At 36.6% G+C, this 27,678-nt stretch overlaps 1 protein-coding gene across 1 annotated transcript in view; it reads left to right on the top strand.

Annotated features, from left to right (window-relative positions):
- Positions 1-23,653, top strand: part of CD2AP (CD2 associated protein) — a 114,451-nt gene extending 90,798 nt beyond the window's left edge. The window contains exons 13-18 of the mRNA XM_081093990.1: positions 532-674; positions 7,592-7,704; positions 8,972-9,073; positions 10,570-10,751; positions 16,419-16,482; positions 22,122-23,653. Of these exons, the coding sequence (XP_080950116.1) occupies positions 532-674; positions 7,592-7,704; positions 8,972-9,073; positions 10,570-10,751; positions 16,419-16,482; positions 22,122-22,163 (646 nt within the window). The 3' untranslated portion in view covers positions 22,164-23,653. The remainder of the gene's footprint in view (positions 1-531; positions 675-7,591; positions 7,705-8,971; positions 9,074-10,569; positions 10,752-16,418; positions 16,483-22,121) is intronic.
- Positions 23,654-27,678: the final 4,025 nt, after the last annotated feature.

The raw sequence follows: 27,678 nt of genomic DNA on the forward strand, positions 1-27,678 counted from the left end.
TGGTTTCCATGTTTTTCCTATATATTTTAATAATTCCTCTGTTAAATATTAACCTTATATTCATACTTATATTCAGTGACTATACTCATATTAAGCTGTTTTTACATTTCTGATTTTTTTAAAAATATATATTTTTATTGATTTCAGAGAGGAAGGAAAAGGGAGAGAGAGTTAGAAACATCAATGATGAGAGAATCACTGATCGGCTGCCTCCTGCACACACACACACACACACACACACACACCCCACTGGGGATCGAGCCCGCAACCCCCTTGACCGGAATCGAACCAGGGACCCTTCAGACTGCAGGCCGACGCTCTATCCATCGAGCCAAACCGGCTACATTTCTGATTTTATTAGGATTATAGTTTTAAGGTAGAAGTCAGTGTTTATGGAAATCATTTTATAGAACAGAAAGAAAACTCGGTATTATGCTATAACATCTTTAGTGCCATTAAATTAAAATGTTACAAAATAGTCATGTTTCACATACAAGTGATTTTTGCCTCTGTTTGACTTTCTCATTTCAGGATTAATGGGGAAGTGTCTGCCATTTCATCAAAATTTGAAACTGAGCCAGTATCAAAACCAAAGTTAGACTCTGAACAGTCACCACTTAGACCAAAATCAGTAGATCTAGATTCATTTACAATTAGGAGCTTTAAAGAAACAGGTAAGTTAACGTGTAGAAAGGTGGTACATTTTAAAAGTTGCCGGTATAGTTTTCAGAAACTATTTAAAATAAATTTGTATATTCAATTTGTGTGTGGATAGATACAGTGGAATTTAATTAAAATTTGTTTTAAATCTATGAAGCCAAAATAGAAAAACATAAAAGAAGATAAATAGGCAGAATATTTATGATTCACATAAACTTCCTTATTGGCCAGAGGACTGAGGTGGCTATTAAGAGTTCATCCATTTATCGTTTTGTCTCTTCAGAATAGAAAGACCACACCACCTAAGTCAGGCAGATCTGAGGATGTTTTAGTTTTAGAAGTTTAAAAATAAAGAGGTGATGTAGACTTTAATGCCAGCACTAGATTACATTTAAGAATATTTTTATTTTCTACTTAATACCAATATACTTTTCAATTCAGACAAATAGGCTTTTTGTGACTTACTCTCTTTCTACATATCAGCAGGCTTTAGATAAATGTTGTTCATTAAGTTTCAGACTGATTTTTTCAGCCTGTTAATCATCTTTATTAGTTTCCAGTCTTTTATCCATATTAGTTCTAAAATGGAACACTTGAAACAGAGAAAGTCTTGATACAAATCAAAGGTCTCACTATTAAAGCATTGTACACTTGTGGTAATGGTTATTGTATAGTACTTAGAATTTGTTTTTAGTTTTTATACATTTTCAAAGCACTTTCTCATATATGTTCTTATTTTATCTTTACAGTAACTGTAAGAGGCAAATACTAATTTTTCTACTTTACATCTAAACAGAGAAAGCTAAAGGTACATAAGATGTTCAAGATCACATAAACCAGAAGGGAACTTTTTAAATCCCCTTTATACTAAGCACTCTACGAAATATTTTTTTAAATTTTTAATATTTTAAATATATTTTTATATTTATAATATAATATAATATATAAATATAATATAATATATATTATATTATATTTATAATATAATATAATATATAAATATAATATAATATATATTATATTATATTTATAATATAATATAATATAATATAATATAATATAATATATTTTATATTTATATTTCAGTGTTGATGTAAACTCAAGGTCAGTTACACTTAGTTTTTTTTTTTGTCACTATATTGGGAAAAGTACTATTTATCAACTTCCAAAATTCTTCAGATGATTTTATTTGTCTTTCCTCTTTTCAGTTTGCCAATACCAAACCTCTGACCTAAACATGGCCTCTCTCAGGTTTTTAATTTAAGTGTTTTATAGATCCTTTTATCATGTATTTTGGATCCTGCCTGCTCTGGATAAAGCCATATTCATTGATAATTTCTGGAATTTGAGATGTTGGTTGTATTTTAGAGACATTCACTCAAATATGTTCAGTATGTTTTATCTGATGAAAATTATTCATATTCACTGTTAGTTAAATAAAATAAAATTCTCTTTGTGTTTTTAAAAATACTCCTTTCTGTTGAGGTTAGTGGTGAAAATATGATTCTGTCAGTTCTTACTGTTTTCTCTTTGATGTAAAATACAGCTAGAAATGTGTTTTCAAAAGTCATAGTTGGAGAAATAAAGATTAAGTGCACAGTTTTAACTCCAGAAATAAAAACTCCATGGACATTACCTTTTTAATTTCCACAATTATCTTCAATTTTTATCAGAAGTCTTAAATTTTAATGAGTCATTTTGGGAGCTGAAGTAATAGAGCTTCTATATTCTGTATTTTTCTGTTACTTTGTATCATTCTTGCATATTTTTCATCATTTGGTTGTCTCAAGGTCATGAAAATTACAAAATAAAAATTTTTTAAGTAAATAAAAATCATTTTTAGTTTTCCAAACTTTTTCTATATACGATCACCAGTAAATTTTGTTTCCTTTGCTACATTTCTAATAAAAATGATGTGTAACAGTGTGAAAGTATTGGTGGTTGAAAAGTTCTACTTTTTGTCTTGTTTTTGGTCCCAATTCTTATCTTACATCCATAGCCATTATTCAGTCTTCATTAAAAACCAAAAAGGCTTTGTGGAACAGGGTTTTGAAATTTTCTGATTTCTTTCTTTATCAAATGAATAAGGGAGTAACTTAAAGATGCTGAGACTTATATATGGTCAAGAAACTAACAGCTGACTTTCAAGCTGCTGTCCCTTATTCTTTCAGGAATAAAGCTATCAGTCTGCCCTAGGTGTACCACACTTATACCCTGTAAAGTTCAGAAAATATAAATTTTGGAAATTGAGCTCATTTCAAGTAGCAGGTACTTACTGAGTAAGAAGTGTTCTCTCTTCAGTACTGTTTTAGGCACAAGTAGTGTGTCAACGTGAAAGACATAGCTGCTGGCAGTAGCTCATGTCTCAGACCGTAACTCAGGCTAGTCCTTACTTTCTTTTTATTAAAATATCAGACGATCTTAGTACGTGTAGTAGAAAGGTGTTTTACCTCTTCTTCAGAAACTGTTCTACATCAAATACAGCCTCAAATTTGGCTTATTTTAAATTATATTTTTGACTCAGGTTTTACATTTTTTAAACAGCTTATCAGCTAGACCTTTAACACATTTCGTACCGCTCAGGAGTTTTCTCGTGTTTCGCGCGCCATCTGTTAAGGACCGCTCACAAGTGTTCTCGTTTTTCACGCCCATGGAAAAAGGAGTGAATCTAGATACTTATGTAAGTTTTGTTTGGTCCCTCTTCATAGAGGAAAATGTTTTATGCAGTACCATACGTTAAAAAAGTACTAGGAACTTTAATTGTTTAGTTGTTTTTGTAAATAAAAATGTTATAATTATTGAAAAACAACACCTAAAGTGCATTATGATGATTTAAATAACGTGCAGTTTGCCCAAAAACGTGCAGTCCCTGGCGTATGTCTTAGAGATTTCTATGCGGTACGCAATGTGTTAACAAGTTTCAGAAAGTTTTTAAAAATACAAAAATTTTCTTAGAGTTTCATTATGATGTAAAGTAGTAAATAATTTCAAGTGAAATGAAGAGTAGAAAGTACACTGTCCTTGCTATTAAAAAATGTGGGTTGTAAATAATTAGCTGATGGTCATTATTGGCATGTTTCTTCTATTAATCTATTTTCTTGCTTAAGTAACAATTGAACAGCCCAAAATTTCTATGATACTTATTAGAATGCCTGACATGGAAGTTGGTATAAAGTTATTTCCTTTCTGCTCCCCCCTCCATTGTTAATCCCATCTCGTTCTGTTTCTGCTCCTATCTAGGAAGGATGTAAATTCCTGATCCTCCTCTCAGATAGGATTTTCCTGTATATAAAGGCATATAAAACACATGTATGTATATGAGTACAGACTCTGACTTTTGTACATATAAGAAAAACATTCTTAGAACAGTCAATTTGGTTTTATTTTTCTTTTGAAAAGTTTATAAATATCCTCTTATATTACAAGTTGTAGAGCTGTTACAACCATGTTAATATTGCTTTTTCAAACACTTAATAAAAAATTGGTTAGGATAATCTCGCTGCCACTACTGGTTAATTATAAACTTTATGTGGTCTAAATAGTTAATTTTCCAGACAGTTTACAATTAGTTTTAAAATAGAAAATTTAGTGGTAATGTAATTATGTCAAAAGCACAGATGATGAAGTATTCTTAGAGTGTAGCATATTTCCTTTTGTTGTTGTTAATCCGCATCTGACGATATTATTTTTCATTGATTTTTCGATAGACTGGAAGAGAGGGAGAGGGGGAGAGAGAGATTGGTTGCCTCCTCCACATGCCCCAACTGGGGCTGGGGATCGAAACTGCAACCCTTTTGTATGCAGGGCCACTCTCTAACCACTGAGATACACGGGCCATGGTGTATTTTATCTTTTTAAATTGTTTTTCTGTGGTAAATTCTTCTTGGGTTAAAATTTGTATTTTCTAATAATTTCCTCGATGTCATTCTAGGGAGTTATTATATTAATGAATTTTCACTTACATATATATGAGATTTCAAGTGTTATACTAAGTTGCATTTTTATACTGAAATATTTTAAAAGAATAATATAGTTTTTATTAGATCATAGAATTAAAATTTTCTCATATTTACTATATGCTGAAGACTAAAACTTGATCAAAAGGTAGTTTAATTTTAGTAACAGCTATACTAGTATTGAGTTGTTAATATATTGATTTATTACTCTGACCACTAATTTTAGTATTAAAACATCCTTTTGGAAACTGTCTTAGTGTTCAGTGAGTAATAAAAAAATGCTTGTTTAAAAAATATCTATTGAAATTTATACCCATCATAATTTTCCCTTTGAAAAATGAAAGAAAAAAATCTAAAATCCAGGACACATCTTGTGTAAATTTAGATTATTTGTAAGAGGTATATGCTAAACATTGAACTGCTTCTATTCGTTCTACAACTGTTCCTTTTTCCTGCTTTGTAAAATAATTTTTTTGGTTTAGTCTTTTTTCTAGACATTTCTATCCTTGACTTTTCTTTCCAGATTTTGTTTCCTAGCCTGTTTGCCATGTTTCCCTTCTTACGTGTCAGAAAATTATTCTACCTTTCTCCATTTTGGTAAGATAACAATTTATAAAAGAAATCAAAATATTATATTCAGTATAAATAGGTGGTGCACATTGATTTTTTTTTGTAATTTTACTAAAAGTGTACATGTTTGTCTGTCTATTCTAACCCTTTGGTTTTCCATTTTAAAATAAAATGAAATTCATGTTGGGAAGACTTTCCTGGTCAGTTTAAGATATTTTTTGATAAAAGTTTTGTGTTTACTTGAAAACAATAAAAATCAGTTTACTTTCTCCCCCAATGTGATATTTCATTGTGATTTTTAAAAACTCCATGTCGTCTTAGGCAGTATTTAAAAATTTAAATGGCTGGCAGAGTGACATTATGATTGCAAGAGTTAAGTGGTTGTCATGCCTTTTATGCCACCTGGACAGTTTAAATCTATTGTTATTACTCAGAGAAATTGAAAAGTGTTTAATATATCATGAGTCCAAGATGTGCACTATTTCATTTTACTAATCTAATGGCTTCAATGGAGGACCTGAGAGAGTTTTAGAATAGTAAAATCATTTATCTTGGTGTTGTAGCCCAAAATTGGACACATAAAAGGCCTTTTTTACATGAGCATGATGTATAATTTACCTTTATTTACCCTTTCAGTTTCATTTATCTTCATTTATCCTTTCTATGGTTTTCTGTTTATTTCTTTTTCTTTCTGCAAGTTGCTTCAATATGCATTTGAAAATAATCTCCAGGGACCAAAATTATTGGATTGTACTTTTTAAGGTTTTTTTTTTTAGGTTGTCAATAAACATCAGTGTAAAAAATATTTTTTCACCCTTTAAACTACAGTATATTTTTAACATTTAAAAAATATTGATTATTTACTTTATTGGTGACATTTGCAGATAAAGTGATATATGTGTGTGTGTGTGTGTGTGTGTGTGTGTACACTCAAGGTCTTTCACACTGTATAATGACTTACACATTAAATCCACTGTTTATTATGATTTGTTATATTTTATAATTACTTACAGACTTACAATTATTTGACTCAAGACAGTAATTAAACCAAGCACATTGGATGGCCTATTGTGATGTATTAACCTAGTGACTAGATATAAAATAGAACCCAGAATATAATACAGAATGTGAAGGTTAAGAGGAATTAAGTGGTCAACAGACATTTAAAGGTGTCACAAAATGCATATTGCCAAACAGTGATACCTAACTTCCTCGGCCTTACCCTTTTTTTCTTCATCCCTTTAAAAAAATATAAATGAATTACTTTGACTATGAAAATTGATGAATAAGCTGAGGGCAGTAATGATTAGAATCTTTAGACTTTTTTATAAAATAGTATAACTGAGGTGGGCATCTAAATATTTGACAGAAAGTGTATAAACATTCAGGTAACGATAACATGAAGAATGATTCGATACCTGGAAGATTAGGCCAAAGAAATCTGCCATTTCAAGGATCTTGACTATGATTAATATCCCTAGTTTTTAATTTGGGCTTAAGGAAGATAATAGTGACAGTGGAAGTATCTGGAATTATCCTTAAGGTTTTTGTATACTTATAGATACCTGTGCTTCAAAATTAAAGATCAACTCCTTTAAAAGGTTTTCTGGATCATGTAGAAAAAGTAAAGGCATTATACATTATTGTTTCAGAGATATGAATTACTAGGTTTCTCTTTACATCTGTTATTGGATCGAAGGTCAGCCAGCCTTTGATGGTTGGGAAACAAGTGGATGATCTATGTAGGATTTTTCCTTGATCTCCCATCTGCCTTAGATTTATAACTACCTTATAACTTCTAAACATGGTGATGTCTCAGCAGAAGTGCAGTGAACTATAAACAGTGTGCATCCCAGCTACAGTATACTGTTACATGCATACATACAGTATATCAAACACTTTAAATTGTACTTTCACTTCACATTGAGAAAAGCAACTGGAAAGCAGCAGTGTGGGTCCCAGATATAGTAGAGTCCTTAAAATTTGAATATCAGGGTACTACCTGAAGTTTAAAACAAAGTTTTTGTTTTTATTATATGATACAGTAATTAATTGAGTTGAAATAAATTATTTTTTTATAAGGAAGAACTTAAGATGACAGCTCTTTTATGCAACAACAGCTTGTGACAAGTACAGATTTGTATCTTCCAAGAACTTTTTGCTCTCATCTAAGTCTATTAAAAGCATGAACTTTATATTGTTACTAAAGTCTTAGGCTATAAAATGTATCTGGTGAAGAGGAAGTTTGTTTTCTAAGGGTGAGTGTTGTTTTCTAAATGCATATGAAAAGCACAGGTCAACTTGTGAGTCCTTTAATTTAAAGCTTGCTAAAAATCCAGAAATATTTTTTACCTTTCAAAATGCACAGTTATCTCTTAGTGTATACATTGAATTTTATTCTCCAGATATTGTGAATTTTGATGACATAGCTTCCTCAGAAAACTTACTCCATCTCACTGCAAACAGACCGAAGATGCCTGGAAGAAGGTTGCCTGGCCGCTTCAATGGCGGGCATTCTGTGAGTTACACTTACTGTTGTAAAACGAGGACTTTAGCAGCTCCAGAATCCTTCTGAAGATAAGATCGAGGGAGGCTCTATAGCAGCAGTTTCCAACCTGTGGGTTGCGACCCCTTTGGGGGTCGAACGACCCTTTCACAGGGAGTCGCCTAAGACCAGTGGAAAACACATATATAATTACATATTGTTTTTGTGATTAATCACTATGCTTTAATTATGTTCAATTTGTAACAATGAAAATACATCCTGCATATCAGATATTTACATTACGATTCATAACAGTAGCAAAATTACAGTTATGAAGTAGCAACGAAAATAATTTTATGGTTGGGGGTCACCACAACATGAGGAACTGTATTAAAGGGTCACGGCATTAGGAAGGTTGAGAATCACTGCTCTATAGCTTTACTGAAGTTTAAAAACAGGAAGATAGCTGTTGCACTTAAGTGGTACATGGTTGTATTTAAGGAGATGTGGGAATGTGTCCTGTTCATTTAAAGAGCTGGGAATGGAAGGTTCCAGAATCAGAAATAGAGTGTCCTAAGACCATAACCACAGAACACTCAAAAGAGGACATGGTGTATTGTGTAATCTGCCTGACGAACAACAATAATTAGAGTTGAGTGGTACATATACATTTTAGGAAAGATGGAAAACATCTTTCTCCTTTTTTTTTTTTTTTTTTTTATATTTTATTGATTTTTTACAGAGAGGAAGGGAGAGAGATAGAGAGTTAGAAACATCGATGAGAGAGAAACATCGACCAGCCGCCTCCTGCACATCTCCCACTGGAGATGTGCCCGCAGCCCAGGTACATGCCCTTGACCGGAATCGAACCTGGGACCCCTCAGTCCGCAGGCCGACGCTCTATCCACTGAGCCAAACCGGTTTCGGCACATCTTTCTCCTTGAAGTAGGAAGTGATTTATGTAGTACAAATCCTGGTATGTAAATGTGGAACTTCCTTTTATGCTTTTTATACATTGCCGGGGATACTAGTAATACTTTAGTGCTAATATGTTCGTTTTTAAGCACTGCGGTGCTTTTAAATTACATAACTAGAGAAAATTTTCACCGCTGAGAGGGAACTTGTTTTTCCCTCAAGCTATGCAAATGTCTTATTCAGCTTGAAATTATGTAACATCCTGTTAATAATAATGGAACAGTAGGTGCAGAGAACAGAGATAAAAGTTATTTATTTTATTTTCAAGTACTAACTTTTCCTGCTTTGGTGTTTTCTGTTTCTTGATTTTAAAAAAATCATTTAGCCAACTCAAAGCCCAGAAAAAATCTTGAAGTCACCCAAAGAAGAAGATAGTGCCAACATAAAGCCATCTGAATTTAAAAAGGATTCTTGCACCTCTCCAAAGGTGAGGTGTGCGCTGTGGTCTAAGATTTATATACTGTATAAGATTCTTTTTAAACGTCAAAGCTGTGTAATTTGAAGTGTCCTTTAAGAAATATCTCTTCTGCCAAGAAATAAAATAATACCTGCTAAAAAATTGAATTGTTAAAGCTGTCACACTATTCTCTGCAGATATTTTTTTTTAAAGACCTCACATTATTTTAAAGGCGTAATATAAGAATGTTATATGTTTTCTATTTGTTAAGGCATAGATCTATACATTTATTTTACTTTCATGAACCATATATTCATTAGGGCAGAAGCATTCACGTGTTTACTTCTTATCTAGCTTGATGCTTGGTACCATAATAAGCACTGGAATGAGTGGTGGAATATATGGTTCCTCTCATATATTTTATGATGTTAAGACCCTTTTCTAAACTCTTGCCATTTTTATTTAAAGGAGTATTACTACAATGGAATCATATTTAAGGAGGTCATCTTTCTTCCTTCCATTCATTCCAGGGCATTTAGCTGCTATTCCAGTTTATCAGATACACGTTATCAGATTCTCTGAGCTGTTAGCAGTCCATTGAAATTTTATTTGCTGTTATTTTAGTGAAGTAGTAAAAAATAGGTTGTCAGACCATGTATTCATTTTAATGCCTCTCTATGCACTTCATAATTACTTGTAAGTGAAGCTCTTTGGATAATCTAAATAATAATTTTAATATGGAGGATCAAAACAATATTGTAATGGTGATACGGTATTCTCCCGTTATCTGTGGCAGATCTGTTTTCAGATCTCCCAGTATATATAATTTTATTTTTAATATGTATATGCATACATACCTTTTTCCTTTTGGGAAGCATCAATGGCTTCTCTTTAGCGTATCAATTGCCAGGACCAGTTGATCTGATAACCAAGATGGCTACTAAGTCACTAACAGTCAAGTAGCCTATACGCTGCTTGGACACCAGGACAAACAGATGATTCACATTCTGGGCAGGACAGAACGAGACAACTCGAGATTTAATCACACTACTCAGAATGGCATGCAATTTAAAACAGGAATTTTTATCTCTGGAATTGTTTATTTAATATTTTAAGACAGAAAAAGAATATTTTCAGCCCAAGGTTGACTCCAAGTAACTGAAAGTGCATAAAGGGAAACTGCAGATAAAGGAGGGACTGTATATTCTTGCTTCTAGACATCCCACTAGGCAAACCATTCTTGATGGTAAATCTATTGTATATTCTTTTCCTACTTTCTTTTTTTTTTTTTTAAAGAAAACAAAACCCTTGATATTTCTCACAAAAATACCTTAGTGATTTGCAAGTTCATTCTTTGGTGTGGTGTTTTCCAGTTGTGAACACCAGACTGCTTTTAGTATTCCAAATTTACTATTTATCTTGACATACTGCTTTATTCATCACCTTTGGTAAAAACGTTTTGGACTTAAATGTAATATTAAATCTAAATACAAATAAAATTATAATAATTTCTATTATATTTTCAGCCATCTCTGTACCTTTCAACACCTTCAAGTCCTTCAAAACCAAATGCGGCTAGTTTTTTAACTCCATTAGAAATCAAAGCTAAATTAGAAGCAGACGATGGGAAAAAAAATTCCCTGGATGAAATTAAAGCTGAGATGATTGAACTGCTGTGCATTGTGGAAGCACTGAAAAAGGAGCACGGGTAAGGAGCCCTGGTTTGCTTCCTGGAGTACTACTTGACACTTGTGTAAAGAATTCTTCCAAATCATATGAAGTACAGATGTAGTATTCCAAGTTATTGGTATCAACAAGTATGTTTTCAAAGAAATTTCCATCAATAGTGCTTGTCTCCTCTTGGCAAAAACTTGAATTAGAAAACTTGTCCAAGTAGCCCAGTTATAGGAAAGGTACAGCCATACCTATCATTTAAAGCTAGACATTTACTGGCCAAACTCAGGAGTTAATTAAACTTAAAAAATTAGGAAAATCTTATTGTATATTGGATCTGGGTATATCTTTTTATATGTTTATTTCTCAGAGGACTTAGATCACTGTTTCTGCTAGAGCCAAGCTGCATGTTTATAAAACAAATGGGTTGGGATAAGTGGTTTCTAAGACCCATCTGTTACCCCTGAAAGTTTTTTTTTTTTTAATTAAATCTTTATTGTTCAGATTATTACATTTGTTCCTCTTTTTTCCCCCCATAACTCCCCTCCTCCCAGTTCCCGCCCCACCCTCCGCCCTCACTCCCCACCCACTGTCCTCATCCATAGGTGCACGATTTTTGTCCAGTCTCTTCCCGCATCTCCCACACCCCTTTCCCCCCCAAGAATAGTCAGTCCATTCCCTTTCTATGTCCCTGATTCTATTATGATCACTAGATTATTTATTCACTTGATTCTTAGATTCACTTGTTGATAGATGCATGTTTGTTGTTCATAATTTGTATCTTTACCTTTTTCTTCTTCTTCCTCTTCTTAAAGGATACCTTTCAGCATTTCATATAATACTGGTTTGGTAGTGATGAACTCCTTTAGCTTTTCCTTATCTGTGAAGCTCTTTATCTGACCTTCAGTTCTGAATGATAGCTTTGCTGGATAAAGTAATCTTGGTTGTAGGTTCTTGGCATTCATCACTTTGAATATTTCTTGCCATTCCCTTCTGGCCTGCAAAGTTTCTGTTGAGAAATCAGCTGACAGTCGTATGGGTATTCCCTTGTAGGTAACTGAGTTTCTTTCTCTTGCTGCTTTTAAGATTCTCTCTTTGTCTTTTGCTCTTGGCATTTTAATTATGATGTGTCTTGGTGTGGTCCTCTTTGGATTCCTTTTGTTTGGGGTTCTCTGCACTTCCTGGACCTGTAAGTCTATTTCTTTCACCAGGTGGGGGAAGTTTTCTGTCATTATTTCTTCAAATAGGTTTTTCAATATCTTGCTCTCTCTCATCTTCTGGCACCCCTATAATTCGGATGTTGGTACGCTTGAAGCTGTCCCAGAGGCTCCTTACACTATTTTCGTATTTTCGTATTCTTTTTTCATTTTGCTTTTCTGGTTGGGTGTTTTTTGCTTCTTCGCATTTCAAATCTTTGCCTTGACTCTTGCGCTCCTCTGGTCTGCTGTTGGGAGTCTGTATAGTATTCTTTATTTCAGTCAGTGTATGCTTAATTTCTAGTTGGTTCTTTATCATAACATCGAGGGTCTCATTAGATTTCTTGAGGATCTCACTACATTTATCGGCGGCTTCTAGACAGTTCTTGAGAGACCTTGAAAGTGTGGTTCTGAACTCAATATCCTCCATTGACAGTTTTGTCCCGTTTCTTTGTCTCCGCATTTTGTTATGCTTTCTTGGTGCACCCCCTAGTGGTCTTTGTGCGCAGTCTTGTTGTAGTTAAGCCTTGATTGTTGTTGGCAATACTGGGGGTGATTTGACCTCCAGGCTAACTGGCTATGAGAGTCCGCTGTGTCTGCAGTGGAAGAGTTTCTGTGCTGGATCTCTAGGGCGGTGCTAATCTAGCGTTTGCCTGAGGCTATCCGGCAAATGGCTCTGCGCAGGGCTTGGGCGGGGCGGGTCCCCGGGGATCTACAGGGCGGGCCGGAGCGAGCAGTTATGGCTGCTCTCAGTTCCGTCCCTAGGGGCTCTGCCTCACAGAGTCCCAGCAACCGCTGCAAACCTCGGAGAGAAAGCTGCCTTCGAGTTCCGACCAAAGCCAGACAGTCCCGCTTCTCCCGTTTGAGTCTGGGTCCCTAGAGACTCGCCCGGATCTGGAGCTCAGAGTCTGAGACTCCCTCCCGATTGAAAACAACAACCGCGCCCTCCGCTTCCAGCCCGCTCCGCGCACACTCCGCACCTTAGTATTTCACTTCAGCTCTGCGCCTCCTCTGAGTCTGGGTATGATATTCTCTTTCCTCCTAGTTGTAGAATTTCCACTCAGCCAGCCTTCCTGTGGTTCTGGATGATGTCCGTTCCGTCTTTTAGTTGTTTTTTGAAGTGGTTGTTCGAGGCAGCAATCTCCGGCGTTAACTATGCCACCATCTTGGTTTCTCCTCCACCCCTGAAAGTTTTTGATAATGGTGTATGTTGACACATACCCTCAGTGAAAGTTAAGACCGTTTTCTGCAAAAGCCCAGTAGTTAAACAGATCAAAGATCAGCTATCTAACTGAAGTGAGGGTGAAGGGTCAGGTGCTCTTTTCCTTTCTCACTGTCTCCTATAACCTCTACAAGTATTTCCTGGAATCTGATGTAAAAGTCCGTACCAGATATCATGTTACCTCTGAGCTTGAATGTACCATTTCTCTCCCAATACTCAGTTGGCATTCAATTCTTTAATAAAAACAATATTGAGATGAATAATTGAATGTATTGTAGTTTGCAGAGCATTTTTATAAACATCCCTTGGATACAAATAAAAATTTATCTTGAATGACTACTTAAATTATTTTATGCATATATATCATATAGGGAGAGTATTTGTAATTTGATATATAATGGCTCTTTCTTGAATCCTTTAGTTTTTCTCTTCTGAGTTCAGCTATTTTTTTCACAGATTCTGTAATATATGCATTATAAACTGTAAGTTATTTCATCTAGGAAATATTTACTGAGTACCATGCATTTACCCAAGAATTCTCCTGATTTGTTGATTTTGACATTTTACATTTTTTGATACCAGGTGTGCTTACTGAACTAATAATTACATATACAAATTTCCTGTAGGTGCTCTTAAATTAGCTGTAAAATGAATAAAATATTTATGATGTATTTTTTTAATATATTTTAAATATATTTTTATTTATTTATTTTTTGTTAATATATTTTATTGGTTTTTTACAGAGAGGAAGGGAGAGGGCTAGAGAGTTAGAAACATCGATGAGAAAGAAACATCGATCAGCTGCCTCCTGCACATCCCCAACCGGGGATGTGCCCGCAACTAAGGTGCATGTCCTTGACCGGAATCAAACCTGGGACCCTTCAGTCTGCAGGCCAACGCTCTATCCACTGAACCAAACCAATTAGGGCATGATGTATATTTTTAAACATAAAAGAAACATACAAATTGACCATCCCTCCACTATGCCCACCAGCCAATCAGAGCGATATGCAAATTAATTTGCATACACAGGCATGGAGCAAAGACTGAAGGCAGTGTAGAAGGAAGCCAAGCAGAAGGAAGCCAAGCGCTGCAGAAGGGAGTAAAGCGGCGGAGAAGGGAACGGAGCTGAGGCAGCAGAGATGGGAGTGGAGCTGAGGCAGCGGAGATGGGAGGGAGCGAAGTGGCAGAGACAGCAGGGAGCCGAGGCAGCAGAGACAGCAGGGAGCCGAGGCAGCAGAGACAGGAGGGAGCCAAGGCAGCGGAGACAGGAGGGAGCCGAAGCAGCCGAGAAGGGAGCGAAGCCTGCCAAGGTGGGCTTCGCTCCCTTCTCTGCTTTACTCCGGCCTCAGGAAGCCCTATTCTTACAGGAATCTTCCTGCAACAAGCCTCTGGTATATATATATATTCCATATATGTATGTATATTGATACAGAGAAATAGTGTACAGTGGTAAAAATAAATGAATTATGGCTTCATGTATCAACATGAATTAATCTAAGAAATGTTGGGGGGGGGCAGGAAAAGTAAATTAGAGACTTACAGTATTATTTTATTTACATAAAGTTGAAAAACATAAAACAGCAAACTATTTTGTTTCATGATACATTTGTATGCATAACAGAATTAAAAAGAAGAAAAAGAACAATAAATACTATAAAACTCATCCTATGAAGGAGACGGGAGAAATGGGATTGAGGAGAGGGGGTCACTTTTGGTATCAGAGGTAACTGGTATTATATATTTTACTTCCTAAGCTGACTTGGAGTTCTTAGCTTTTTGCTTTGTTATTATATCTTTATAGTTTATAAAAACATAAATAGACTTTATGCATTCAGTATTAAAACCTCAAATACATAGAACAAGTCATTAAAAAACTGAGGGAGATTGCCATGGAAAGAGTGATGGAGTCAGTAATTTATATTTTCAGTAGAAAAGTTACAGGACAAGATGTGTAGTTTGATCTTATTCTTGTAAAGAGAAAACAATGCTATGTAAAAAGCTTATCTTTGTAAATGTGTTTTTGAAAGGCAGTAAAGTTGTGAAAGTGGTTCTAAATTATCAAAATAAAAAACAAATACTTAGAATAATGTAACAATATTATAAGTATAGATATAGAGAACAGGATAAATATCCTAGGAGTAGATACTAATTTAGATATGAATTAAATGTATAATAAATTCAGAATAATAGAATAATTGGACAAAAGAAGCATTATTTTATTTAATGAAAACTTTATCAAAATAGGAAGTTAAATAACTTAGAAGTACATTTTATATCACATATCAAACTTAACTCTACATAAATATGAGTTAAATATTTTAAAAATTAGTCGGTAGAAAATTTAATCACAATATGGCTTTATAATCATTGAAACCACACAAGAAATTAGTTTTGATATTATATAATTTAAAACTTCCTTTTTTTCTCATATATTCTTCATGAGAGTTTTCACAGTTTTCTCAAGCTATTTCTACAATACTCTTGAAGATAATTTTCCTAGTATATCAGGAGGCTGATAATGTCCACACTTTTTGCTTTAGAAATTTGATCTATTGATGTGTTCATGATGTTAAAGTTCCTATTCCTCCAATTTCCTTCCCCCGCCCCCCCAAAACCAACTATAACCAAACAAAAAACCTGAGTATTTGAATACCGAACAGCAGTCATCAGAAATGTGAAAATTTTAGCAACATGGAAATGTTGTGTAAAATACTTTGTGAAAAAGACACATATACAATATATATTGAGATGTGTGGAAGGAAAAATGACTATAAAGAGGTAGATAGAACATAACAAAATGAACACATGAGTTAAAGAAGAGGGATTGGTGGCTGAAGTTATTTTGAATATTGGTTTGGTTTTGGGATTTTAATGTAATGTTTAATTTAAAAAATAGAGAAGAGAAATGATTATCTTAATAAACTATAATTTGCCTTATACGGGGCATATTTTGACATTCGTTTTACCAAGTTGTTTAGGCCTGGGAAATGCATGGTAACTGAATATGGGCAATTGCTTCTAAAAACAAGTTGTCATGAGCTGTTCTGTATTCACTTAAAAAAAATTTATTCTCAGGTACTTGTGCCATGTTTTGTTGAGTATTACCTCTTATACTGAACCATTCCATGTAGAGATTTTGAAATTTTTCTCAATTAACATGGCTCTTTCCTTTAAAAAGTTTCCCCCATGTTTTGGGATGTCAGGCAACCCAGAGACTGGTGACGTTAGTCAAATGTATATTTTAATTAAGCCTCAACAGTAATTAAGACTTTGTTTTTAGGAAAGAACTGGAAAAACTACGAAAAGATTTGGAAGAAGAGAAGGTGCTGAGAAGTAATCTAGAGGTAACTCATTTCTGCCAGCATTGAGATTGCAGGCAGGATAAATTAGACATGTTTTTTCCATCCCAACTTGGTGATTGGTTCCACTACAAATGATGCTATCCTACTTCAGCTGGACACTCCTTGCTGCTTGTAAGCATTTAATTAACCTCTTGTTGACTCCCTGTCACATTCCATTGTGTGATTGAGCACATGTTCTTTGTGCACTACCTCTCATTGGCGGTGCATGAGGCATGTGGGTAAGGCATGGCTCTTGCCTCTTAAGAGTGTCTACTTCTAGATCTTTTGCACTCAACCGGCTTCTTACTGGAGCTAAGTTCTCTTTTTTTCAACTTACTTTTGCTGGGAACAAAGCTGGTGGTGGTGGTGGTAATGGGATGACTATAGATTTGCTGACTTGAATCTCTCACTGAGAGTTTACAACTGTAATGTCATCGTCTTCATTGTGCTGATGACTGACAATTTCACTTGTTTTCTTTGTCTTCCTTAACTTTTTCCCCATCCTCACTGATTTTTGGCCTTCATTTGTCTTTTTTTCTGCATATGTCAGTGTGTCCTGCCTTTTTTTCAGAGGCTCATTCCATTCTCTATTTATTTTATACTTTCCCCAACTTTTCCCTTGCCTCATTATACTTACCCATTTCTTCTGTTAGCACTGAGACATGGAGAGGACACGGACTTGCCATTAAAAACTTGAGCTCCTCTTCTGGCTTCTACTCATGACTTCCAGTTCTAAACAATGGGTCAGTCAGGCTTAATGCTTCCTGTACATTATCTCATTGGACACACATAACAACTTGTAGGATTATTCCCATTTTAAGGATGAAACACGTTTAGAATGATTAAGTCACCGGTAGAGCTGAAATTTTTAACAAAAGCAGCCAGACTTCAGAACCTTTGCTCATGGGGGTTAAGTTATACAGTTTGAACTTGAGGAAGTCACTTAGCCTTATTTGGTTTTGGTTGTTGAGGTGTTATATGTGAAGATATTTAGTCAATTATCAAAACTTTGTTTTTACCCTTATATGACACTAGAGGCCCGGTGCACGGATTCATGCACTGATGGGGTCCCTCGGCCTGGCCTGCGGGGATTGGGCCAAAACTGGTTCTCTGACATCCCCCAAGGAGTCCCGGATTGTGAGAGGGTGCAAGCCAGGCTGAGGGACCCCACCGGTGCATGATTGGGACTGTGGGAGGGCTCCGGGGCATGTCCAGCCTGTCTTGCCCAGTCCTGATCAGCTGGACCCCAGCAGCAAGCTAACCTACTGGTCAGAGCATCTGCCCCCTGGTGGTCAGTGCACATCATAGCGACTGGTCGAACAGTCGGACACTTAGCATATTAGGCTTTTAAATATAGAGATATCCCCTTTACTGGTTCTTTTCCTTCTTCCATAAAAACACTCTTTTTTTAATTTTTTATTTTTAGTCTAAATAAAACAAAGAAAAGCCCCTTTTCATGTCCAGATACCCTCTGGATCTACTGTAGTTTTCTCTTTTCATTTGGGATTCATCTGTTGAAGAAGAAGAAAAAGCATATATTAGCAGTCTCTAATTCTTCACTTTTAATTCAGTCCTGGCATTGAATTCACCCCTGGCATTTTTAGTTTACTGATGGCAACTCCAAAGTGTCTGCAGTTAACCACGGCATTTCACATTTTGACATTGCCACTCTTTCAAAGATTTGCTTGGTTTTTATGATCCTGCATTTTTATCTTTAACTTTTCCATCTCTTCTTCCTTTCTTGTGGCGTAAGTGAGGTGCTCCCTCAGTACTGTCCTTGATCCTCCCTTCTGTGCATTCCCTCTTCTTCTCTGAGCCCATGAATATCTTGATTAGCTCTAGTGCATCTCCATCTAAATCTAAGCCTTCTTGTCCCATCTTCTATCTTGTGTTTCTAGCTATTAGTTTTCCTGGGTGTTCCACTTGAATGTAGACTTAGCATGTCCCCTGTGAAATTTATCATCTTCCTTTCCTGCTCTTCTGATTCTTTGTTTCTGTCAATGGTTTTATTGCCCTTCTAGCATTTGGACATGGTACTTCTGTTCTCTTCTGATTCCATTCCATTCAGGCCTGTTAGCTTCACATCCTAACATGTATCTCCTTATTCCCACTATTTCTCATGCTCTTTATCTTCTGTTTGGCTTGGTGAAATTTCTCTCATTCTTATCTCAAATTTCCTTATTCAGTACTTTTAAGAACTTTCTCTTAATTGCCGAATAAAGTTTAACCTTCTCGACTCGGCATATGTCTTTTATGACCTGATCCTAGTTTATCTCTCTTTCCTCACTTGCTAATCCTCCATTGTCCCTTACAGTTAATCATCTGAACTTCTATGCCTGTTTATTTTCCTTTTGTTTCATCTTCTCATGCCCAAGTTCTACAGATTCTCAGGGCCCAGCTCAGTCACTTAAGTTGGTACCAGTCTTTTCTGATTAAGATTAATTTATGTTTCTCCAAGTTCATATACTTTAGTTTTGTAAGAAATTAATTTTATCTTATCATTGTTACATTATGTACTTCTTTTTGCCTACCTTTTAGCTATAAGACTGTTGGAGACAGGATCTATGTCTGTTTCATCTTTGCCCATATCTTCTAACACAGTGCTATGTACATATTAGATAGCTAGTCAACTTTTGTCAAATTGATAAATGTTAGAGGATACATGCTAAAAAGGTCTTAAATTCCCAGTGTGTAACATGGTAGAAATTGAGAAATTTTAAAATGTTTTCTTGATTTTTATTCCTTACATTTTATACATACACATTTATATTCATATATGATAATAGGTAAGAGGAACTAATAGTGTTGAGTCTCAGGATTGGGGGGATGAGGGGACATTGAGGGGATAAGGACACATTTGTAATGTCTTATTCAATAAAGGGGAAAAATATTTAAATATTACAAGAATCAAATGAACTGTTGGGTTTGGTTTTTTTTTTAATTGATTTGAGAGAGAGAGAAATGTTAATTTGTTGTTCACTTATTTATGCATTCATTAGTTGCTTCTTGTATGTGCCCTGACCGGAAATCGAACCTGCAACCTTGGTGTATTGGAGCGACGCTCTAACCAACTGAGCTACCTGGCCAGGGCCAGAACTGTTAGTTTTTGAAGAAAGTTGTTTGACTCATTATTTCTAGCCAAATCAGCTATTAGCTGTTCAGTGACTTGTACTTTTTTTTTTTTTCCCTAATGGGGAAAGTTTTCACTTGTATTGGTAAAAGCACTCTTCTTTAGGCATTTGAGTTTTAGAATCATCTGCTGCGAGGAGAAATTATATTTCCCCAAAAATTAAAAGTAGTACTTTGAGTTACTATGAAGTTAGCATTATATAGCATTACATTTGAATAATGAACATAAAAGAAGTAGGTGAGAGAAACTCCAGCAATATAAGTATTTACCTAATATCTAAATTTATGCAGTCTGTCAGGAGTATTACTGACTGCATATGGGATTATTTTTTCTACCCCCTACTCTCTCTTCTATCAGTGTTTTTTTCTTTCTATTTCTGTGTTTCCTCTCCCATTAAAGTTGGTACGGTTGGTCAATGTATCTTTGGACTAGAGACAATAATAGCATAGTAGGCAGGCCATTGAGCAATTTTATCTTCATCCAGTCTGAAGACTAAGAATTGTCCCAATCAAATGCTGCTAAAATGTTTAATAATCATATTAGTCAAATAATAATATCAAGAAAGATCCTGGAGTTAACAAACCATTCTTTTTTTTTTCTTCTTTTAAATGTACAGTGGGACCTTGACTTACGAATGTCCCAACCAACGAGTTTTTTGAGATATGAGCCGTCTCTTGGCCAATTTTTTGCTTTGAGTTGCAAGCTAAAATTCGGGTTACGAGCCAACTTTAGATACCCCACTGCTAGTTGGCGCAGCAAACGTCATAGTGAACGCCACAACATCAGCCCAGCATCACTTGTCTCACTCGTTCACTTTTTGATTTGACATATGAGTAATTTGAGTTACGAGCTCCGTCACGGAACGAATTAAACTCAGAGGTCAAGGCCCCACTGTATTTATATTGACTTCAGAGAGAAAGGGAGAGGTAGAGAGATAGAAACATCAATGATGAGAGAGAATCATCAATTGGCTGCCTCCTGCCCAGCCCCTCTCCACCCTGCTGGGGATCAAGCCCACTACCCAGGTATGTGCCCTGACCGGGAATCACACTGTGACCTCCTGATGCTCAACCACTGAGCCACATCAGCTTGCAACAGACCATTCTTGAATGGTTAGAATCCCTGGAGAGAATTGTGAGCATATTGAATTACAGTTTTTTACTGACAAAAATGCTCATTGTCTATAATAAAAGCCTAATATGCTAAGTGTCTGGTTGTCTGGTCAGCTGTTCAGCCAATCAAAGTGTAATACAATAATGATATGCTAAGGCCGCTCAACCGCTCACTATGATGTGCACTGACAACCAGGGGTCCAGCCAATCGGGACTGAGCAAGATGGGCCAGACATGCCCTGGAGCCCTCCCGTGGTCCCTCCCCAGCTGGCCAACCTCCCATGTCCCTCCCTGGCCTCGATCGTGCACTGGTGGGGTCCCTTGGCCTGGCCTGCACCCTCTCGCAATCCGGGACCCCTCAGGGGATGTCAGAAAGCCAGTTTCAGCCCAATCCCTCAAGCCAAGCCAAGGGATCCCACTGGTGCACGAATTCGTGCACTGGGCCTCTAGTTGTTTAATAATGAACTATTTGTCAGAGGTTAGCCATTGCACGTATAGACTTTTGGGTAGAGGGATGATGCTTTCAGGAGATGGTAAGGTCTAAATATTTCCACATGCCAGGAAAGGTCAAAGATGATCAAAATATATCAATGTGACTATAAAAACAGTGTTTTAGGGCCTTAGACTTTATCAGTACAAGTTCTCTGCCACTTACTAGCAGGAAACCATTGGCATGGTATTTAATCTCTTTGAGCCTCAACTTAGTTGTAATATATCAAAATTACATAACTGTAGTTATTGTGATAATTTAATGAATTCTTCAAATTTTCTTAAGTTTCTGAATTGCCAACTTCTGTTAATTGAAGGATAGAGTTTGCCTACAGGTCAAAATATTTCCAGTACATTGAAACTTAAATGCATTTCTGGGATTTAAAGATAACAGTTTAGAAGATGTTATTTGCAGATACAGAAATTGAGACCAAGTGAGGTTAAGTGATTTACCAATATCACATTGGTTGTACATGAAAAAGAGAACTAAACTGGTACTTTATGTATATATTTTTATTATTATTACTATTATTATTATTATTATTGCTGTTCTGCACTGTCCCTTTTGTTAAAGGTCTGTGTATAAATTCTTAATTTGGTTTCAAAGATCCTCGTTCTTTGTGGGGCTGATTTTCTTACAGTTCTTGTAAACGCTTACGTGGCATAACCTTTTCCTGGCTGAAACAACTGTAGTTGCCTTTGTGTTGTTGCTTGCCATTTAGGAACTTGCATGGTGACATTTTCTTCTGTTGAACTTTGTACACACCATTGGAAATTGGATTTAGACTGGAAATCAGCATCTGTAGGCTTGAAAGTATGACCAGATCTTAATGACATATGATAAAATAAAAAAAATCTTGACTAGGGTAAAGATATTGTCTCTGCTGCTCAATTTATGTTTTGTATTTTAGGTAGAAATCGAGAAGCTGAAAAAAGCTGTCCTGTCTTCTTGAAGAGGCACAGACCCAGTATTTATAATGAAATGGGGATTCAGAGGCAACACTATGAACTTCAATTGACTTGTTACTTAAAAATAACAAATGCTGATGTTGTGGTAAAGAAATATGAGTATATGAACTATAATATCTATAGAAAAGTAGGGGGAGGGTGAATTTTTTTTATATATTTTGCTTTGCCAATATGAGGGGGAAAAGAGGCCTTATTTCTTACGTGCTGGGATTGCAAACTTCTTTTTTAGTTTGCTTGAAAATACTACTGAATCTGTATAAAAAGGAAAATTCACAATAGTTTTTTTTATTGAAATGTATTATTTTTAAAGAGATCTATACTATAAATATGGTGATATCTTTACAAATAATCTGTAAAATATACTATTTGAGAGGGACAAATTAGCTTTATAGTAACTATAGTCACTACGTTATACTTAGGAGATATGTACTTTGTGTGTATATATATAAATATGTATTTTTTCTTTCACTTTTAGCTTCTTACCCAGGATGACACTGTTGTGCCTGTTTGTTTGCAGTGCTGTTTATATTCTGGGCGATGTAATGGGAGTTTTCTAGCTGTATCCAGATTACTCACCCATGCATATAGGAATATCTAATGAATTAATCAGAATAATTTCTTCTGCTTTTAGAATATTTCATATTGCTTGCACTATAGGATTTATAAAAGGAATTTAGTTAAGGTATATTGGACTATTAAATGTATTTGGAAAAATACGAGCTATATTTTAAATTCATTGGGTATAAAGAACTAAAAATGTCAATTTAACCCTTAACTTGTTGTGCCTAAAAACTACAGCACATACATGATATGCAAACACCAGCCTTATTGCTGTGCTTTTCTGCTTATTTTACAGGCTTCTCTATTACCCATTTCATAATCTTGTGATTTAATCCTTTATGCCCCTTCCTCTGATTTTTAATAATTGTAAACAAAACTCAAAACTTTCAGAAGTTCAGTGTGAGGTTTCATACTTTGACAAGTTATCATTGTGTAAATGCTAGATTTTACAATGTTTAATTGACCTAATAGATCAAACTAAGTGGTGGAGATACTTTGGACTGTGATTTAGGAAGCAGCTTCATAAAGACTGTTAATATATCATTAAATCGTAGCTTATTTAAAACCAAATATAGTTGACCATATTAAAAATGCATTTTCACAAAATGGATGAATTAGCAGTTCCTTCAGAGTCATTTATGAACAGTTGGATATTTTAAAGTGTTATATGTGTAGTCTGAAAATGTCCGTTTTTATAATAAAAGTAGAAATTTGACATTCTTCATTTGCAAAATAATTTAGATTTTACGATTTTTTTTATTGCAAATGACTTAGATTTTGAGTACCCTCTATCATGCTTCCTTTTTATGTTATTTTAAAGCACCAAACCAATATTTTTCCTTTAAAGTTTTGATCTTATAATTCTGAAATCTTGTATCAATTTTGTCACATTTCAAATAAAATAACTGAAGCCAAAAATAGTAGAAATTCCAATTCATAATTACTTCATGTTAGATGCACAACTTACATGAGTGTTTGGAGCAAACTTACTGTGTTGAATATGTACGTTTTAACTCTTTAAAGGCCTTGGGCTCTTCTGATGAGGTCATTACTAAACAAAATTGTTTACTCCTATTCTAATGTTTTTAAATGACTTGTCAAATGAATGGCTTCCTTCTTGTTAAATAAGTTAGACTTTACTTTCTTTTAATGAAAGTCCTCAAGTAGAAACAAACAGTGTGTCCTAGAAATCATCCTCAGCTTTCTGTCTGAAAAAAATCTCTAAGTGGCCCCTCCTCCCCCTAATAATGGGGTGGGGAAGTTTCCAGCGGACTTCAGGCTATTGTTAGTTTCTGTTGGTCATTTTCTCACTAGCACATAAAGGCAAGATGGTCATGAGTCCAGAAATACATTTAAAGTGTTTGCTTATAAACTTATTCAATCAGAATAGAAAAGTAATTAAAGTACTGTCTCTATTTTTCTACCTTTGACCAAAAAGTAGAGAAAACCAAACAAATTCATACTCAAAGGGAAAACTGGTTACTTAAATCTAGCAATTTTCCAGTATTTGTCCTTGATATGGGAATTTTGTTAATTCCTATTCATAAAGTTTATAACACAAAATGGTGTGTAACAATAACAGCCTTTACTTGGGGGTAAATCATTATTATTTGCTCTGAGAACATAAATGACAGACGGGTGAGTAGCACGGAATCTGTCATTGCCAAGTTATTTGTGAATGTATCGTTCAGGTTGCTGTTCTTTGAAACACACAATATTACTAATTTTCCTAATTGTGCTTCAATATTAGAAGTAGTACATGTGTGCACACGTGTGTGACCACAAAGCTCCTTTACAGAATTTAATTCTGAAGCTTCTTCAGAAAACCTAAGTCTGAAGATGGGAGAAAGGAAAGTGGGCCTGGAGTAACAGATGATTCTTTTTTATATGCTTCTTACTGTGATCATTGAAACCAAACCCAAGTGCTCTCTAGGTGTTGGTAAACATTTTATGCTTGCATTTAAACTTGAAATGTATGAATAGAGGAGACAATCAGTTGAAACCAGAAATGAGAAGTGTTACAAACTTAATGGCCTTGTTTTGCTATAGCAATAAAATGACCAAGTGCAATGACTTGATTTAATAAAATCATCTTTTAGAAGTTGCTGCTATATTTTTAGCCATGAAATTTTACCCTTGTTTTTGCCTAACTTGCCTTTAATAACTATTGCCTACATAACTGTTATGTAATGCAGTTTGGTGGTGTAGTATGCTAACATTCCGTGGTGGGTGGGAAAAAATATATATAAAAACTCAGAAACTCAACACTCACTGACTTGTTTACAGGTGCTGTAAAAAAAAAAAAAAAAAAAAGCATGCTTCTCCTTTAAAAAGAAAAATTAATAATAAAAAATACTATTGCCAGTCATGTAGTCTCTTGGTTATTTTTTAAATTAACTTTAGCATATGCTTAGTGCAGAGTACAGTGAAAATTATATTTCAGTTTTGTAAATAAAAGAAACTATAAATAGTAAAATGAAAGCATTAAAAGTTCTAGATCCGTGTGATATTTACTAAACATTTGTGAGTCCATTTTCTATGTCACAGGAATATTGGGGGAATTTGAATGATTTATATAAAGTACCTTCTAGAGTGCTTGGCATGGAGGTGTTTGTTTTTTAATGGGAGCCTCCCAAACTCTTCTCAGAAGCATTTTAGAGAGGTGGATGTGGAGGCCTAGTGCAGTGGGGCCTTGACTTACGAGTGTCCCGACCAACGAGTTTTTCGAGATATGAGCCGTCTCCATCGATTTTTTGCTTTGAGTTGCGAGCTAAAATTCGGGTTAAGAGCCAGCTTCAGATACCCCACCGCTAGCTGGCGCAGCGAACGTCACAGTGAACGCCACATCACGTGTCTCACTTTTTGATTTGACATACGAGTAATTTGAGTTATGAGCACGGAACGAATTAAACTCATAAGTCAAGGCCCCTGTACTGCCTTTCTTTGGGGGAGATACCCCTTTCATTTGTATTATATTCACAACAGAGCTGCTTCCATCTCGCAGATTCCGCCTCTCTGGCCACCAGTGATGGCAGAAGGGAGAGTACTGTGCCCAAATGGTGTTATTGACTTAGAGACCTTGAGATTTAAAATATTTGAAACATAAAGAGCTAGACTCAGCATGGGAGCTCTCTGCAGTTATATTCTTCTGCCACCTGGAAAAAGCTGATTTGAAAGAACCTACTTAATAAAGGACAAAGAGATGCAAACAATCCACAAGGATTTTTAAACTGATGACGAATCATTCCTGAGTCCCAGCTACCCATGCATTGCTAGGTTCCGTAAGCATAAACATGCGCATAAACGTGGGTTTCTGAACTTGTAACTGACAAAGGGAGACATCAAGGACTATGCACTCTTGTTGAAAATACGCCAGTACATGGCTCCAGGCTTTCTAGAAATCCATTCAGACCTGAATCACAGAAAAGGGTTAAGACGCCACTGAAGCCCTCGGGCCTGGCGCAACACAGTTCAGCTCAGTTTGGGGGGGAAAGTCAAGCTCACTGGAATGGCTGGCAGCTGTGGTAGAAGTGGGGTGGGGGGCGGCGGTGCTGTGCCTGCTCGGGTACCTGCTGGGCGTAGTTGAGAGCTGATCCTGAGCGCCTCTGCGTTCCGCCCGCCTTCTCTGTGCCACATCCTGGCGCTGTGCGCGGGGCTCCCACCGCTGCTGCGCGCCTGGCGCGTGACCTGCCACCCCACTTAGCCACTGCTCTCAGGCGGGCACATGCCAGCGGGCACATGCCAGCGACAGCCCCTGCCCAACCGCTACTGCGGCCCCGGCAGGATAGCGGGGAGCAGGGCGGGTGCAGCGGGTGGCGGCGCTATGCCTGCTCTAGCAACCGTTGCCCGACCTCTGCCAATGACCAGGCAGGTGGCAGGGGTACAGGGAAGCGGGGACGCAGGTGCAGGTGTGGAAGCGCTGAACGGGACGGCACTGGGGTGCGGTGCTGTGCCTGCTCTGGTACGTGCTCAGCTGGCCGGCGACATTGCCCCCGCCCCCCACCAGCCACCCCGTGCCAATTTCCTAAGTGGCTGCCTGCAGCTTCTGCAACTTATTCTTTAGCGCGATCTGTCTTCTTCTCAGAAGTTTAATTTCTACGTCTTTGTAAACGGCGGTAGCTTGAGGGTTGGTGTCATCACCAGTGAAGGCGATGCAGGGGTTGATGGTACAACCCAGCTCCAGAATTTCCTGACGAAGGGCTGACTGCAGCTTCTGCACCTTAGCTCTGTCTGTCTTCCTCTCAGAAGTTTGACTTCCAAGTCTTTCTGTTGTAGTTGATGTCAGCAAGGAGCAGTTTGCTGCTGCATTTGAAGCTCTGACGCTTCATGCGTCTGTTCTAGGTCACCACAGAGAGTTTCGGGTCTCTCATTCTCTGCTCCTAACATTGCCCGAGTGGCTCCCACCTCCTTCCTCTCAGCGTCAGGTGTCTCTTCCTCTTTTTCTGATCCTCCAGCAGCCCCTCTTCTGTGAAGTTAGACCTGTGTCTGTGAAGAAAGCCACACAGCCGCCCACTTGCCCCAGGGAATGGCCATCACTGGGGGTCATAGAGCTGACCTGGTCGCTCTGCCCAAAGCGTCCAGCCCCACCAGACAACCTGGCCAACTGTCCAGGAATCACTATGTGGGCGGAGCTAAGGATCAGATTGCAATGAGCTGTTGCTAGGCAACGCCTGAGGAGGGGCTTCCAGGTGGGGGCACCTGGGGAGGAGGAGGCCTGGGGAGGGGCCCTTCTCCAGTGACACCTTCCCGCGGGCCTCTTCTGTTAACTCTGTTTCAGAAAATACCCGTTGCCTTCGGCTTTCTTATCACACAGCCGGCATTTATTATTTGTTTATTTATTTGTTACATTTGAGGTAGAATTCGCACAGTGATGCGCATCCATGTTTAGAGCACAGGTGGGCGCGTTTGCGCCAGTGCCCTCACCATCGCCATCGATAA

The sequence above is a fragment of the Myotis nattereri genome (assembly GCF_964212035.1).
Source record: "Myotis nattereri genome assembly, chromosome: 6".
Classification (NCBI taxonomy): Eukaryota; Metazoa; Chordata; class Mammalia; order Chiroptera; family Vespertilionidae; genus Myotis; species Myotis nattereri.